Genomic DNA, 17318 nt, shown 5'->3' on the forward strand with positions numbered 1-17318 from the left:
CTTCCTTTTCTCCAGACTAAACAAACCCAGTTTTTTCAATCTTTCCCGATAGGTCATGTTTTCTAGACCTTTCATCATTTTTATTGCTTTCCTCTGGACTTTCTCCAATTTGTCCCCATCTTTCCCGAAATGTGGCACCCAGAACTGGACATAGCACTCCAGCTGAGGCCTTATTAGCACAGAGCAGAGTGGAAGAATTACTGCTTGTGTCTTGCACACAACACTTCTGCTAATACATCCCAGAATGATGCTTGCTTTTTTTGCAACAGCATTACACTGTTGACTCATATTTAGCTTGTGATCTGCTTCCTAGGTAATCACTTCCCATTCTGTATGTGTGCAATTGGTTGTTCCTTCCTAAGTGGAGTACTTTGCATTTGTCCATATTGAATTTCAGCCTATATACTTCAGACCATTTCTCCAGTTTGTACACAGGGGCTTCTCCACATGCTCCTGAATGTGCACTGTGTTGCTAGCACAGCGCTCCTAATAAGCCAGGCTAATCAAGTCCAGGTGTGTCTCATGTGGTAGTGCAGAGCGGATGGCTGCTCTGTATCCATTTACCCACTGGCCAGGTGGGATTTCCTCAGTGTTCCAGGTACCTAGTAATTGCACTGGATTCATCCAAGAATCCGTCTAGTCCAGTGTCCTTTCACCAGCGGTGCCCCAGCATCCGATGCTCCAGAGAAACATGCAAGAAACCCCCTAGTGGGCAGTTATGGAGTAACCTGCCCATAGGGGATATTTCTCTCTAACTCCCAAAGTTAGTGGCGTATGTCCTTGAAGAAGGGTGGTTTATCTCCCTTATAGAAATACTCTTTTACCCTCCCTAATGTGACTGCTTCCATCTACGTTTGGGACCTCAGCTGGTAGGTGGGGGAGGTGTGAAGACACCCAGTGAGCCCCGACATCACTGGACCCGATCTGTCCTGCTGGTTGGTGTGCAGCATTATTTGAACTATTGGTATTGGCATCCCAGTCAGAGCCTGACAATGTGGGTGAGATCAGGGTTTATTGCTCAGCGGTTTCAGGAAACAAAGTGGGTGAGAAATTCCTAGCGACTGCTCTAGGGTTTTTAAACTCCTAAGGTCCATGTGTTTGGTTTCTAGATACCCCATGACATGATGCTTCAGCTGCGCAACTCCTACGTGGCAGCAGACACCCGCCCGTTCTCCTTGACTGAGTTGATGAGCCTGCAAGGAGAAGGCAAGGATTTCCAGGCTTACTTGGAAGACAGCGTGCAGAGCCTGCTCAAAGAGTCCTCAGAGAGGTTCAAAGGGTGGCTTAACACCCCGGGGCCCCGGAGCACAGAGCTCTCTTGCAAAAAGGTAATGTCTGCTCTGGGAAGGGTTTGAACATGCAGGTGTATTTGGGGTTATGTGGAGATATTCAGCATTGGGCTAATCAGGGGCCTATGCCCTGGTAGATTTCTTTGTGAGTCACAGGTACACACAGCCTGGCGGCCAGCTAAACTGCTCAGTCAACTAGACCACATACCCTTGGGCTAGATAGTGTATTCAGCAGTGCCTTCCGGGCCTGCCAATTCTAGACCACCGGTGTGACGACACTAACGAGGACAAGCTGGGGAGCTGAATAACCAGAGACAAGCGTAGGCTACTCTGGGTCCAGCAGGCCGATAATGCATCTCCTTTAATTCACTGCAGCTGAGCTGGTTCAGACATGCAGGCCTCTCGCCAGTGGTGTAACGCTGCTAGTTGTCCAGCCCAGTGAGCTGCTCGCACAGGAAAGAACCGGAGCAGGTCTCGCCGTTTCTGTCCGGTAGTGGGCAGGCTGCATATACTCACCACCCTGTGCAAGGCAGTGCCACTGCTCCCCTCCATGGCAGGGAGCCCTCAAGGGGCCACTGCAGTATTGTTGCCCTGAGGTTTCTCAGCTTGAAAGCCTGACTGACTCCCCCCACTCCGTGCTTCCCAGGTGGGTGACGGGCACCCGTTGCGTCTGTGGAAGGTCTCCACAGAGATGGAGGCCCCTCCCTACACGGTGCTGCAGCGGATACTTCGGGAGCGTCACCTCTGGGACGAGGACCTTCTGCAAGGCAAAGTGATAGAGGCCCTGGATGAGAACATGGAGGTTTATCACTATGTCACGGACAGCATGGCACCCCATCCCCGCAGGGACTTTGTCGTTCTCAGGTGAGGTGGGAGGCAGCCCTAGGGGGTGAGGGAATCTGGACCAGCGTGGAGGCAGGATGAAATCTCCCCAACCCTCCTATCTATGCAGGTGGCTCTTTGTCTTGCAGTGGAATGTCCCATGCCTTTATACCAGAGGGTGGTCAAAGTACCCACCCCCATTTACCCAGGCAGACAAGAGACCACGTGAGGTCCCTAGCGGTCTGAGGTGGGGCTGCCCTGAGGCGTGTGGAGATTTCAGGTCCCAGCTGGGAATGCTCCCTCTCGATCAGAGACGACGTACTGTCCTCGGGTGTTGGGCAGCCTGAAAATGCCTCAGACAGAGCCAGATCCAGGAGGCACATTTCATGCTGGGAGGGAAGCGAGCTCTCTGCGGGCTGCACATCTGTGTTAAAGGTCAGGGTGGCTGCAGCAGCCGGCTCTCTTTGCTCTCAGGTGAAGCCCTTCTGCTCTCAGCAGAGTGTTGTGGGCAAAGTTTAAGACATTCCTGGCCTGTAGCAAAGGCAGGCCTCAGTGACCGGAACAGGGTTGGTTCTGCCAAACTTTCCAACACGGCTGTACGGCCTCCTCTCCTCAGCTCTGTCATCCTCTCCCCTGTCTCTGGGTTCCCATGGCATAGCCCTTTAGAAGGGGACAGGTGAAAACCACAGGGTTGTGCAGAGTTTGTTGGTGTGTGTTTGATTGGATGCCTCTGCCTCGCTGGGCAGGGTCCAGAGGTTCTGACTATGGGCTTTGCTTGTTCCCTCATACAGGAAGTGGCGCACGGACCTGCCGCGCGGGGCTTGCCTGCTGGTCTCCATGTCACTGGAACATGAGAAGCTGCAGGTGGAAGAAGGGGTCAGGGCAGTGGTGTTAACATCTCAGTATCTGATTGAACCATGCGGGATGGGCCGGTCCAAAGTGACCCACATCTGCAGAGCTGATCTCAGGTAAAGGCAAATTTTTTGCTCAGGCCTTTGAATTTGTTTCATGCCAAATGCTGGTCCAGTGTGAGGTGTGATTGGAGCACAGATTGGGAGTAGAGAAGCTGCCTCCAACAGTGATTCACTGTGACCTCTCTGGCTCAGCTCCCCATTTGCACAATGGGGATCATACTCACTTACCTGCAGTGGGGCTGGGTGGTGTAATTAGTTACTTTCTGCTCGGTGCCATATACATAAAATCATTGCTAGTACTCCCTGCCTCTCCATCAATTATTGTTTATTATTTAACACCACCCAAAAGCACACTATATGGCTCCCATGCAGATAAATTATTATTAGTTGCACTGCAGTAACACCTAGGAGTCATGGGCCAGGACCCATTGTGCTAGGTGCTGTACAAACATGGAACAAAAAGATGATCCCTGCCCCCAAGAATTTACAATCTAATTTTGACACGGTGCAGCAAAACACAAAGGTGGGGCTGGTGGAGGCTGAAGAAGGGTCACAGCCTACGGTAAGAAGGATGGTCTAGTGGATAGGACGCTGGACTAGGAGCTAGATGATGTAGGTTTCATTCCCAGCTCAGACCTAGCCTTCCTGTGTGACCTTAATTACCTTGTCATTCATCTGTGAAATGGGGATGGTGCTTCCCTAGCTCACATGGGTAAAATCCATGTAATGGCCGAGAGACAGATAATACAATAGGCAGGAGGATTATATGTCTTCTCAGCCTCTTCTAGAGGAATTTGACAGATGAGAGAGAGGCCTGGTGACCCACTCAGGAAGGAGGAGGCATGCTAGAAGGCACAGAGATGGTGATGGGAGAAATGGGGCCAATGTGATAAGAAGGATGGAAAGTAGGAGGGGTCAGAGTTATGTTACAGGGGTATCTTCTAGCAATTTGGCTTACCCCAGCAGGTCCCCAGGGAGGAGGCTGGCCAGACAAATTACTGCTGGGTCACGGCTTGGAGTCTGTCCAAGATCATTATTGACCCACAGTCATTCCCATCAGATGGCTGTCCGGAGTCCTGTGTGTAACGAGCTGGTGGTCCCAGTTCAATTCCTTGGGGACTGCTATCTACACAAAAAATGCCACTGGCTCCATTGGCATTCCATAGCCTCACTGCCGGGAGTCCCTCCGGTTGGGGTGAGACACACTGGCAGGCTGCAGTGTTAGGAGCTCACGTGTCTCTCTTGGGAGGGCTCATTGTATTGTGTATCTGGGAAACACAAGGCCCTGCCTAGGTTGTAAGAGCTGCATTATCTCTTAATTTCCTGCAGCAAACTACCGCAGGGTGTAGCAGCCTTAGCTAGGCGAGGGAATCAATACAATGTGCATTAGTTTCAGCCTTGCATGGCACGTCAGTGGTGTACCGAGGGGGGAATGGAGAAGGGCATATTCCCTATTCTGCTGGCTGGTGCTTGCTCACACTACCCCAGAGCAGGTGCGTTGATAGTCCCTTTTAGCCTGACATGGGCCCTGCTGTGTATGAAAAGCCATGCTATTCTCTGGGATTTGACAGTGATTTCTTTTGATTTCTTCCACCCCCATCTTATCACTCCCTCTGCACTGTTGTTTCACCAGGGGCCGGTCTCCAGAGTGGTACAGCAAGGTCTTCGGACAACTATGTGCCACGGAGCTGGCAAGGATACGAGATTCTTTCTCAGTGGTTAACCCATGTGGCTCTGAGACAAAGATTTGAGGAGACTGGAAAATGTTCTCTCCTCTTTGATCCTGGGCCTCCCAGGCAACGTGAGGTGGAGTGTGGAGAGGGAAGCTGACCATCAGCAATCTGTTGGCTCTCATTGTGTGGGGGTGGCGCTTTCCCAGGCACAAGAGCACAAGCCTCCCTTTGAACCGTGCGTGACCACCAACTCTGAAGGAGCCAGTTGTTTTCTCCATCTTCGTGTGATCGCTTTCCTCTGACACACCAGGGACCTTCAGAGCTGTGCCTACTGGCATGCCCTCCTGGGCACGAGGGGCCAAGTAGAAGCCATCATTTCCTGCTTCCAGAAAGACCGTTGCTGGTTGAAAGGCAGCGAGTCTCCTTCCTAAAGCTCTGAAGAGCGGCTTTGCAGAAAGGAGGCGGTGTGCTGCTTGTGGGATGGCTCTCTCCAGCAATCACTCCCCCTCACCCCCCCTTTGGGGAGAGTGGGGTTTGGGAAAGTTGCTGGGGAGTCCATGCAGCAGGCTGAGCCAGGAAGCAACTGGACCAGAGTCAGAGACGCATTAGTCGCCCCCTTTGCCAAACTGACCATGGGCTCACCCTTTCTGCCCAAGACTGGACTCAGCCACAAGAATGATGGTGTTTGAAGTGACCAAGGATGACGCTGACATGTAGGAGAAGTGAGAGAGGGCGGAGCTGGTGCACTGTTGTATGGCAGTGTGTGGTGTCAGGAGGAGCATCTACTGGGGATGTTACAGCATGTGTGAGCTGCACCTCGCAGCATAGCACGCAGACAGTAGTGCTTAGTCCGAGGAGCTGTTTAATTTAAGGTGGATGCTATTGTTGTTTTTGTTTTATAATTAATGACAGCCTTGTGTTGAATGGCAAAAAGGAAGCTATTTTATTCCGGGTGCTGAATTCCACTGGGGAAGGTGCTCCAGATCCGGGCCTTCTACATGATCAGATACAGGGAGTCTCCAGCGCCCGTTTTTAGCACCGATGAATGATGATGAAATGTTTTGCTAGCGCGGGGCCCAGTTCTAATCCCCACTGGAGCCAATGGGCGCCTAGCCCTTCATTTTAAGGAATTGGATCAGATCCGAGTTTGATGGGTCCAAATTCCAAACCATTCACTCGTCTTTGTATCTGTGTGTAAACTCCACGACGGGCTGGGGTGGGATTGCAATGACAAGGCTGGGGGTGAGACCAAAATTGCACAGTGCAGCTCCCTGATCCCCCTTTGGCTGGGTTTAGTAAGCAGCAAGGTACTCAGAGGGTTAGAGTCCCATTTCCCTTGATGAGGCGGTGAAGAACACCCCCCTCCTCCCATTACATGGTGGTATCCTAAAAATGTATTATGCTGGCAAACTATAGCCTGGATGCAGGGAAGGTTTAAAAGCTTTGGCCAAGGAGGGGTGACCACAGGGGGTGGGTTTGGAGATTGGTCTCCTAACTACACTGAACAGAATCTGCCTCTTCTAAAATAGCAATGTGAGCTGCCGCTAACTGTGCAAAATTTAGTGCCATTTTAGTCAACGGGACGGGCAGGGATCAGGTTAGTACAGGCTTGTCTGCCCACATTGTTATGGTGACTAATCCCCTTCCCCCAAAGAAACACTGCAGATAGGAGTGAAAGGCAACTAATGGTGCTAGAACCCCATAACTCTCAATCCACTGCTCTGATCCTCTCAGACCTGGATCCCTCCCCCTCCTTCCGTCCAAGGTCCTAAACAGTCTGACCATAACTGAAAGTGACCTGCACTTGACGTGGTTTCTTTTTTAACTAGGGACCCAAGTTACTAGACATTGTTCCAATTGGAAGGCAAAAAAACCCAAGGGCAGTACAAATTGTCAGTTTCACCAGTAACAAGCTGTTTCTCTCTCTAATGCACACCAACTATATTCTGTTTGTGTTTGGTTTTGTATAACTAACTTTTGGGACTGATTCTTGCCTAATGTTTTTAATGTTTCTATCTATAAATACTGTACAGTTGGAATATTAATATATAACTCAGGCGGCAGAGCTTGGTGCTGGGTGATGAACACCAGAGCAATATGTGTTTTGTATTTAAGGGCCTTTTTTTTTTTTTTTTGTATCCTAAGCGGCCGCTGCAGATTGTCTGACTCCATAGGGGGCCTCTGTTTCCCCTCCCTGTAATAATAAAGTACTAATGGCATCCTCTGGCTGATGATGAAACTTTGATGTACACTGACTGCTGCTGTCTGTGCTTCCTTCTTACCCAGCAGTGGTATGTCATGCGTTCCAGGGTGGTAGAGCTGATGTGGGAAGCCTCCTGACCACAGCCCCATGTCATGACAGAATGAGAACGAGTGTGTAGTGTTTTGTAAAGCATGTGGGGTAAAGGGCTATTATTATTATTCCTGCAATTGCGGGGTGGGGCGGTTGCGTGGGTCTCACAGGAGTTAGCTTCATGCCCATTGGAGAACCCTTCCCATTGCACCGAACCAACCTAATTACCCCCATTGACTTTCCTTCTTGCACCAGAGTATAAATGGCAGGGCCTCACTTTTATTCCACTGAGCTGCTGCCATGGGCTGGGGCTATCCTTCCTCCAGACTCCCTGCTTGGCACAAAGGCCGGCTCTGATCCACCCCCATAGAGACAGCACGGAACCCAAGGCAGATGGAAACAACAAAATAGCCCATGTGTGGACCGATGCTGTTCACTAAGCAGTGGCCATTCCTTCTGGGTCCAGGCTGCCCGTACGCACCCAGGAGTGAGGCTGGTGTTATCTGGCCTCACAGATGCTGAAAGGAGGCAGGGAGAGGGCAGAAGGCATATACTGATTCAGACGAGCAAGCAGTGCATTAAACGGCCATAGCCATGCCTCAAGGGCTGGGTCTGCCTGTCCCATTGAGACCTCCAAGTGTGTAGCAATATACCATGATCTCACCCTCTCAAAGCCCCACTGTTCTTGGCAGCTAATGCAGCTTCTCATCTAGCTCACAGAGTGGCACCCTCTGGATTTTTATCCTACCTGGATCCCCTGCGTCATTGACCACAGCTACCATCTTACCTCCTCTCCCACTGACTGCTGAGCACCATCACAGATATGTACCATCACAGCCCTCCAGAGGAACCACAGTATCATTACACGGCATTTCTGAGGCACTCTCGCCTGCCCCCTTTTATTTCCTCCTACACGCTACAGTGCCTTGGCTGCAGCTTGGTGCTAAGCCCTCCCAAAGGTGCTGGGGCATCAAACAGGCAAAATTAGGGCAGCTGGTTTCTGGGAGCATTGACACTAGAGGCATAGACTGTCTCTCCTGCTCCCCCTTCTGTGCAGGTCAGAGACCGCCAAGCACTGTGTGGCGATGGCTCCCTTGGGACGCACTCACATTCCTGCTGCTTGGGTGGACGCTGTTTTGGCCAATCAATCGTCGCAGTGTGCAGCATGCCGGGGTCCTGGGGCTGTGCCCAAAGAGAACCGGAGGGGGCTTGTAGCTGTTACATTCAATTCCTCGCTCTGTCTCCTCTCCCCACCCCACCGCAGCATGAGCGGTGCTCCTGAGAGGCGCCAGGAGCTTTCCGAACCCAAACGGGGAACATCAGTAGCTGCAGCCTTGGGTGGGGCTAAAACCCACGCCACTGGCTCTAGGACACCGGTGGGGCCATGGAGCTCGGGGTGGGACTGTCTGCAAGGTTCTTCTCTGCTGGGCTTGGGGGTGGGAATAGCCAGCCCACGCAGCATATGGCAAGGAGACAGATTGCTACTGCCCAGCAGTGACTCAGACGTAAGAGCAGAGGCTAGGAAGGCACAGCACCCATTGCCCACTGCCCAGCTGGCGCCATTTGACTACTGGAAGCAGTTCCCCAGGAATGGTTTTGGTCGCAGGCTGCAGCAATGCATTAGCCAAGGGGAGCTGGGGTATGAGCCCAGCTGTAGCTGGAGAACAGGGTGAGGCCTTGAGTCCTTGCTGGACATGGTGACTGGGGAACAGCGCCCGAGCGTGGACCTCTGGCCTGAACACGGCGAAGTGGTCAGGATGGTGTAGGAAGTGTCGGGCTAGCACCGCCTTCCTTTCCTTCTGCACCATTTCACCCACAACAGTGGCTGCTGCGTGGGTGCCGTAGCCACGGCTTCCCCAAGGGCTGGGGGCTGCCTGAACAAGGGCATCATGCCACAGTGCAGAGCCATCGGCCCACCAGCTGAGCGGCTCAAGGCGGTGGCCCTCTGTTCTCCCCAGGATCACTTTGGCAACTGCTCTAGCCCCCTTTGGCCCTAAACCAAAGCACTGGAGGCTTTTTCAGCTCTCGTTCCTTTCCCTGGACCCAGACTTGCTGCCGGCAATGCAGCCCACACGCCTCCCTGGGGCTCTGAACCTGTGGCTACAAGCCAAGTGAGGGTGCAGGCCCACAGCTGCCCTGCTTTGTGCGCTGCGGGGGGGGTCGGGGGGCAGCTGTTCCAAAGGCTGCTGCAGCAGCTGCCCCTGCATCTTGTCTCTCAGGCAAAGGGCCAGGGAGCGACAGGGACTGTGCAACAGAGACGGGGTTATTAAGAAATGCAACATCGCAGTCATTCCACAGCACAGCCAAAGCAGCTGGTTGATCCTTGTGTGACAGCCCTGAACCGCTGGGCCTTGTCCTCCTGACACACAGCAATGAGAAGGCATGGGGCAGGCAGCGTTCCAGTGCGTTCAACTGGAGGGGCAGATGAGCAGAGTTCAGGCCCCGTCGTCAGCGGTCTATGATCATTTCTTCTGTAGCCTCCTACAGGTCGTCAGTCATAGCTGCTGCAGCTGGGCGTGGCGTTCCCTCCATGGTCAAGAGCTGCTTGTGATAAAGACTAGCACTTGGAAAGCGATGGCATCTCCGCTTTGGCCTCTTCCGTCCCCCCAAGATGGCTGTCATTGGGGTGGGTAATGAACCAGCCAGGGGAGGCACCTGGGCAGGACAGAAACGTGGGCCTTGATAGCTACATGCATGAAGCTGTGAGGCCTTCCACCACGCCGAGGCTAAGTTGCTGGGGACAGTCAGGTGCTGCTGGTCTGTATGGACACCTGGGTAAAGCTCTTTCTGTATGCGCCTGGGTCCTGAAGCGACTGCTTCTGCTGTAAACACAGCTTCAGCTGCTCCTGGAAGGGGGGAGTGGTGATGGTGTACAGAATGGGGTTCAAGGCACTGTTGATGGGCAGGATGAAAATGACCACCCAAGAGGTTACGGTACCTGCGCTGACAAGGAAAGTATGTTAGTAGTCATGGAGGTGTGTTGCCCACTTCCTAGGGAATAATTCATCCAGATGCTTTTAACCTGGAGACTCGGAGCCACCGTCTGCTTTCAGCCACACAGGTGTAAAGCCAGAGGAACCCCAGTTAAGTCAGAGCTACCCCGGATCTTACACCCATGTGAGAGCAGAGGTTGGTGCTTTATGTACGAGCGTTAGCTGACAAGACACAGCCTCTGCAGCCAGTCTGCGGTCGGGTTTGTGAGGCAAGCCAACGGGGACCGAGCTGAGAGCGGCACCAAACACATCACCACCTGTGAGATGAGTTGGGATTCAGAGCTAGGTCTCCAAAGCCCAATGGAAAATGCATTAAGCTGCTAGGACACCTCTAGCACTGAACACATCACGCACCAAGGATAATTTATAGGCACGTCACCCCATTGTGCAATAAGTGCCTTTCTGCTAAAGGACATTGACAGCATAGGGCTGAATTACCCAGATGTAATGGGGGGGGAGAGCTAAGAATCTAGGGCCTGGAGTGGGGGCTAGGGGGGTGTAATTCCCATCTCTGGGCTGGATTCAGCAGTGACACATGGTGGAGTAAGTTACACACCTCGATCACCAAGCAGGTGCTGATGTAACTTCCACCTGTTTGGTATTCAGCAGGTGTGCAAATCAGGTGAGACGTGCACACCGAGGAGGGCAAAAGGGCGTGTGCATGGCAGGAAAAGCCACTAAAGAGGAGGACAGTGAGATAAACAGCTCCCATGCCTCGCCCCCCTGCTCTCCTACTCACCTTTATTTCGCCTGCACCATCCCCAATATATATGCAATCAAATTCAGCCATGAGACAAGCAGGCTCAATTCCCCCAATCACAGGAGGCTGCCCCCACCCACAACAGAACTGGGCCTTGACAATGAATTGTTGCATCTCCCCTTCTGCCCCCCCACCCCAGGCCGCAGCCTGCTCTGAGCCACCTCCTCTGCTGCAGACAGCGAGCTGGCAGGCCAGAACAGGTGAGGAGTCTGCCTAGACCCCCACAACATCCCTGTGTGAGGAGATGAGGCTGGTGGCAAGAGGCTGTCAAACAACAGGAGAGAGCAGGTGCTGCCTGGGCTCCGCAGGGGGCCCCGGGCGAGAAGGTAGATGAGTTTTCTCTGAGCATGGTGAGGCACTGCAGGCCAGCTCTGCACCAGCTTGGGGTATAATGAGTGAGGCGCCCCCTGCTGCGAGCAGGAGGGATTGCACTGGGGAGGTGGGGGCAGTAGGAAGCCTGTAAGAGGCCCAGGTTAGCATGGCATTTGGTGCACAGCTTCATTATCGTGCAGGTGCTCTGGGGCTCCTACGCAGAGCATGGCGAGGGGACACGAGACACACAGAGCCACCACAGGGCAGTCTCGCTGCGGAAAGGCTGATGCTGGCGTGGGCCCCAGCCTAGCTGGGTCACTCACCTGGAATTTCCACCTGCAGCAGGGAGAGGAGCTTCAGGAGGAAGATGGGGATCCAGCAGAGGGCGTCAGTAAAGACGATGAAGAAGAATCTCTTGGCGATGGCCACTTCCCTGGAGAAGACGCTGCGCTCGACCGTCTTGGTGGCCGTGGTGTGGATGGAGTAGAACATGCAGGTGTAGGCGAACACGATGGCGATGAAGGCGATGAGGTTCAGACCTATCGAGAGAGGGGGGGCGGAAGGAACAACCTGCCCTGAGTGTGTCAGAGAGCCAGCTGCGATGTGCCTGTGCCGCACGAGGGGTGAAACGGGCGTGTATACAGGTGAAACAGCGGCCAGCAGATGCCTTCTAATAAAGCAGCTTCGTAGGGCCCCTGACCCTTTTTTTTTCCTCTCCTAGGGAGCAGCAAGGGCCACGTGGGCATAGGAGCCCTGAGCCATAATGTAATTAGCTTCTGCCCCACCAACACAGCAGGAGAGCATTCGGGGACAGACCGGGCAGCAGATCTGTGGGTTTCCTGCTGCCTGGCTAGGAATCTCACTGCTCCACCAGCTTGTCAGCCGTGTCCGCACCACTACTCTTCTAATCCCTACCTCCATGAGGCCCGGCCACGAGAGCCTGACAATGGTCACCGGGGGGTTGATCCTGGCCCTCCTCTCCCAGGAGTGCTTTTGCTGGAGGTGGCCTCAGGCCTACGGAGCGGCAGGGGGTTTGTTAAGCCACTCCCCCTGTACTGCAGTAACAAGGGGGTGAGCAGTGGTGTATAACAGCATCCTGGGTCCGCACAGAGCGGGGCTTGAGCATTAAAGTGCCTGGCTGTACACACTGACACTCAGCATCTGCTGGCCCTGCATGGCTGCACATCCTGCTCGGCTGCCACAGGCATGGATGTGTGCTGCACCCTTCCGCACGCCACCCCGCCAACGGAGAGCAGGGGTGCACCTGTGCCCACTGTGGAATGCTGCACCAGGCTCAGGGGCTCTGTGGGACCGTGCAAGGGGCTGAAGGGCAGGCAAAAAAAATCTCTATGTTTTTGCAAACAAAACTTTCCCGGTCAGAGGAGACCTTAGGTGTGCTGTGGGCCAACACGCTACCATCCTTTAGGGACATAAGGCCCTGACTGTGGGGCAGGAAGTCTACAATGTTCCTTATGGGGATGGTTTGCTGATCGCACGCTCCCCCTCTCCATTCACCTCTAGCAACAGCATCCTACCTGCCCTACCCCCGCGGCTGCTGTTTCCCTTAGCTGTGTGGCATTGACCTTATTTACCCTCTAGCTGCCTGCTTTCAGGCGGAACTGAGCCAGGCGCTGACCATAAACAGCAGCCTCTTGGTGGAACCATGTGACCGGTCAGTGTCAGCTGTTCTGATGAGACACCCCCCCCCCCGCCCCCAATCACTGCAGTATCTGAGCCTCTCCTGCTGCTTAATGCATTTCTCCTCACAACAACCCTGTGGGGTGGGGGGGGCCGAGCTTGTGTACCCACTGTAGATGGGAAACTGAGGCACAGAAAGACTGACCCATTTGCCCAAGCTCACACAGGAAGCCTGTGTATTCCATGTCCCAGGCTAGCATCTTGCCCACTGCCCATCCGGCCTCTCACTGCACCTTTCCATTCCACTGGCTTTCCCATTGGCCTCTGTGACAGAGCACACAGCAGGGAAAGCACGTTCCAGGCCACTGTCTCTAGCTGCATGACCCCTACCATTCATTCCTGAGGCTCGGTGGTGCTATCACGCAGCAGGCCTGTTGTCCTGGGGTGTCCTTACCCAGAAATATGCCGGTGGAGTAGGCCCTGGCTCCTGGTCTCTCGGTCTCATCGGACTGGAGTGGGAAACACACCCCGTTCCGCCCGTAGTAGTCTCCAAAGGCCTCCTTGCACCAGAAGGGGATGAGGGTGAGAGAAAAGCCCAGCAGCCAGATGACGACAAGCATGGAGAGGGTCCGCTTCTTGCCCGCCCCATAGTGGCTGAACGGGAAGACGATGCAGAGGTACTTCTCCAGGGTCATGTACGTCAGCAGCAGGACGGACACCTCTGAGGACAGCATGGCCAGGCTGCCCACCAGCTGGCACTGGATGCTCGCCTTCCACACCTGGGCATGTTTGTTGTACTCACCGGAGAACTTGAGATCAAAGGCTCCAATGAAGAAGAGGTAGATTCCCATCAGACAGTCTGCGCCTGGGATGGAGACAGCCATGGAGCATCAGCCCACAAAGTTATCCCTGTGCAACAGTCCCATGGGAGCAACACGGCCTTTATAGAGCTGCTGTTAGCAGAAGGCCACGTTTTGCCCTTGGACACTGATGTGCTCCTCGCTTTGCAGTCATTGGGAGCTGTGTGCATGGCGTGAAGGGCAGAGGTCCCCTTAGTCTGAATGCATGGCCCAAAGGTAACTTAGGATGGGCAGCAGTATACAGTGTCGCACTGCAGGGCTGTGGGGAAGCAGGTGGTAAATGGGGTATGCACAGGCTCTGCGGACATTAGTAATGCTGCAGGCCCACAGGCAGCAGCAAGAAAACAGAGGAGACTTACTTTTGCCTGTACAAGCTATGCACTGGGGAGGGGTGGTCCAAATCTGGGTAGGGACACTAGCCAGTCCTGTGCTTGCTGCCTCGGGGGAATGTCTGTTTTACACACCCACCCACCCACACATACTCTCTCTCTCTCTCACACACCCACACTCACTCTCTCTCTCTCTCACACACACACACACACAGAGCAGAGCCATTTATGGCCCCCACACACATACACACACACTCACAGCAGAGTGATTTGATGGCCATGGTGTGCTGGCTGTTCTCAGTGACGACGAAGGACCTCATGCAGATGACAAAGAGGTTCCCAAAGCAGGTGACGCACGCGATGACCCAGACAAAGACCCTGAGGATGATGTTGGCCAGGAGGTTTTCTAAGGAGGAGATGCCATCAGTGTTGGGCTTGCAGCTACGCACGTGCGGGGAGTAGCTGCAATACTGGAACTTCTTAAAGTAGCTGCCAGACACAAGGGTATCATCTGCATTAGATTTATGCCCAGGAGAGGGCTCCATCCCTAGAGGCTAACTTGAGAACAGGCTTGACCCCCGGCACAGAGCCTCATGCACCTCCCCCATCTCATGCCCTTTGTTCTCCCTTCCCCTCCCCACCTTATCTTCACGTCTCCCAAACACTCCCCATACCCTTCTCCTGCTATTTCCTTAGCCGCTCTTTTCATCTCCTTGGAGCAGATTCACTCTAAACAGATAATAAATGTCTAAATACCTTGTCATTTACGAGTGAGCTGTTCGCAGAATCGACAAGGAAAACAGGGCAGGAGCTGGGACTGTATCACCAGAACTTGGGATGGGGAGGTTTGCACAGCAGCAAGGACTTTGCGAGGCTCTGTGCAGCATATACAACCCTTTAGGGTCATGAACATTGAATCCACTCAGGATCAAGGATGGGGGTTGAAAATTGCCGGTGTTCCCATATGGGAGAGTGATGGCTCTAAACCACCCATGGGCCCAATTTGCTTGTTTGGGATGCCCACGTTTGTACAAGATCACAACTGCTTTTTATCCCAAAATGCCAGGTCAAAGGTAAGTAATTGCCCTCCCAGTGCATTCTGACACCAGTTCAGCAATGCACTGAAGCAGCTGCAGAATTTTAACCATGTGCCTAAGTGCTGTGTTAAATCAGGTACCATGTAATGATGCATTTTAATCAATAATTACTCAACACTTTAATAATTACAGAGTTTCCATCCAACTCAGGACCCTTATCAACATTTAAAAGTCAATCCATCATTAAAACCTTTAAAATTCCATTAACAGGGATTCACATTTTATCCAAGGGTTATTTCATATAAATCCCTTCCTTTAAAAGCTGATAAAAGTAATCCTATATCAGCTTAGCAAAACTCTGCATATTAAAAGGACAGGAAATGTCAAAGCAAGGCTCATTTCTGTTCTAATTACACATCAAAGGAGAAATGATGTCCTTTTGCTATTGCTCATTAATGTTACTGGTGCAAAAGTTAACCAGGTTTTTTTAATCGAAAAAGACCAACTGCAGAAAGTAAAATGTACAGTTATCTTGCACTGTATATGCTTAAACATTTATAACTGGAGAAAACAGCACATAGTTGGCTGGTTAGTGAAATTCTCCCCTGTTTTCCAAGATGCTTGTCCTTGGAGAACAGTCCAGTTTGTGTATCAATACATGAGTATTGTTCTTAACTCATTATCCCAGAGCAGTGTGCCAAAAGGACCACTAATAGGATTACTTAGCAGTTGTTTTCAGAGAACTAAACAACAGCTTTATACGACTGAAATCTATCTTTTTCAGTTTCACTGTCAGCTATAATTCAAATACATAAACCTTTGCATATACACATCATACACACAAACTCACACACGAATCAGTGCTTATTGGTAAAACACCTTTCAATATTGTGGCATTTGTGTGTCCCCAGCGCTGGAGCTTGTTCCCCCATCACTCTTGGCACGGTTTGGACAGGGGCTGCTCTAAATTCAGCCTTGTTGGCTCTGACTCTCAAGGGGGTCTTTCCATCAGTGAGGGATTTCCAGAGAACAGTGTCTTCATCCTGGCCCATCCACTGTGCAGATGCTGCAGCAAGGGGTGGCATAGGAATATCTATCTAGGGAGAGTCAGTTGCTTTCAGGACATGGGAGAAGGACAAATTGACTGAGGATTCCTGTCACTAACAACCACAGCAACAGAAGCTTTCCCAACCCTTTTCCCCATTCCCAAGCACTCACATGTGAGACAGATTGGTGAGTTTCTGGAACATGCGGGTCTGGACATTGGGGATCTCCAGTCCTTCAATACTCCTGTAAAAAAAAATCAGTGCAACAGAAGGCATGAGCTCACTTGGCTGTCCCCTTGCCCAGACCCCTCCAAGGGCTTTGCAGGAGGCAGAGCCGGTGCTGCTGTTCACACTTACAGCGAGCGCAGTTGGGGCAGGCTGTCAAACTGGTCTGCAAAGATCTGCTTCAGGGGGTTGTAGGAAATATTCCTGCAAATGGAAAAAGCAGAGTCTTTCTTTCCAGAAACTCCCCACAACACCTGACAGCAGAGATCTCCCTATAGAGACGATGCTTGCTTACGTTAAATAAAAATGTGCTGAAATGTGAATAGAGAACAGATTTGTGGGCCTAAATTGGGGCTTGATAATAATGTCTAGTAATGTATGAGAGAAGTGAGACAATTCAGAGGCAAGTTAGAGATAAGTTATGACATAACCCCTGGTCATGTTGTAAACATATTTTGGTTTTAACTGGTTTTAACAAGTGGCTTAGACAAAATGTAAATGTGTTGGCAGAATGTTATCTATACTGATAGTTATTGGAGTGATATTTATGCAGATGTTAATTAAGATGAGGCTAAATAGCCAATAAGAAAGTAAAAATATTTAAATACATCAGCAGAACTATAGATATGGTAAAAGGTAGGCTTAATGCAAATTAATTAAGGGCTGTTATTAAAATTGCTTAGGAAAGGGCGGTATGCTGATTTTAGATTAGCATGCTCATCCACCATCAAGGTACCGTTAGAGAATGGATTATACACCCCTTCTTTTCATCCAGGAACTGAACACCCCTGGATGCATCAGTTCATCTTGGCTTGAGAGCACAAGTGCAGCGTGAGACTAGATGGTAATGGCTGTTTGTTTGTTTAATTCCATTGTGTCTGTCACAGTTCTCCACTACATTTGTAATTGCCCTGGAGGCTTGAACCTTAAAATGTTGAGTTTGGTTCTATTCCTTATCTGTAAACTATTAATTGGGACCACATAAATTAAGGCCACACCAGGAGCAAAATCACAGCAGACCTTCCCCTAGCCTCCAACTCCCTGGCCTCTCTTGAAACAGTCACGTAGCTACTGTTGTGCACTGGCTGCCCTGGAAGCAACCGAGGGCTCACAGGTCAACTCATCAA

The 17318-nt window shown here is 51.9% G+C and overlaps 2 protein-coding genes across 4 annotated transcripts in view; one reads left to right on the forward strand and one right to left on the reverse strand.

Moving 5' to 3' along the window:
* Nucleotides 1–7345, forward strand: part of STARD8 (StAR related lipid transfer domain containing 8) — a 131472-nt gene extending 124127 nt beyond the window's left edge. For all 3 annotated transcript variants that reach the window (XM_067548323.1, XM_067548325.1, XM_067548324.1), the window contains 4 exons: nucleotides 1110–1328; nucleotides 1936–2153; nucleotides 2903–3079; nucleotides 4659–7345. In XM_067548323.1, the coding sequence (XP_067404424.1) occupies nucleotides 1110–1328; nucleotides 1936–2153; nucleotides 2903–3079; nucleotides 4659–4776 (732 nt within the window). In that variant the 3' untranslated portion in view covers nucleotides 4777–7345. The remainder of the gene's footprint in view (nucleotides 1–1109; nucleotides 1329–1935; nucleotides 2154–2902; nucleotides 3080–4658) is intronic.
* Nucleotides 7346–9735: 2390 nt separating this feature from the next.
* LOC137153863 (relaxin receptor 1-like) overlaps nucleotides 9736–17318 on the reverse strand; it is a 41612-nt gene continuing 34029 nt past the window's right edge. The window contains exons 13-18 of the mRNA XM_067549679.1: nucleotides 16324–16395; nucleotides 16139–16210; nucleotides 14143–14372; nucleotides 13149–13559; nucleotides 11380–11595; nucleotides 9736–9929 (exon numbers count right to left, since the gene is read on the reverse strand). Coding sequence (XP_067405780.1) covers nucleotides 9736–9929; nucleotides 11380–11595; nucleotides 13149–13559; nucleotides 14143–14372; nucleotides 16139–16210; nucleotides 16324–16395 — 1195 coding nt within the window. The remainder of the gene's footprint in view (nucleotides 9930–11379; nucleotides 11596–13148; nucleotides 13560–14142; nucleotides 14373–16138; nucleotides 16211–16323; nucleotides 16396–17318) is intronic.

This window comes from Emydura macquarii, unplaced genomic scaffold, assembly GCF_026122565.2.
Source record: "Emydura macquarii macquarii isolate MOO-44397 ecotype Brisbane River unplaced genomic scaffold, CSIRO-AGI_Emac_v2 contig_1253, whole genome shotgun sequence".
NCBI classification, from domain to species: domain Eukaryota; kingdom Metazoa; phylum Chordata; order Testudines; family Chelidae; genus Emydura; species Emydura macquarii.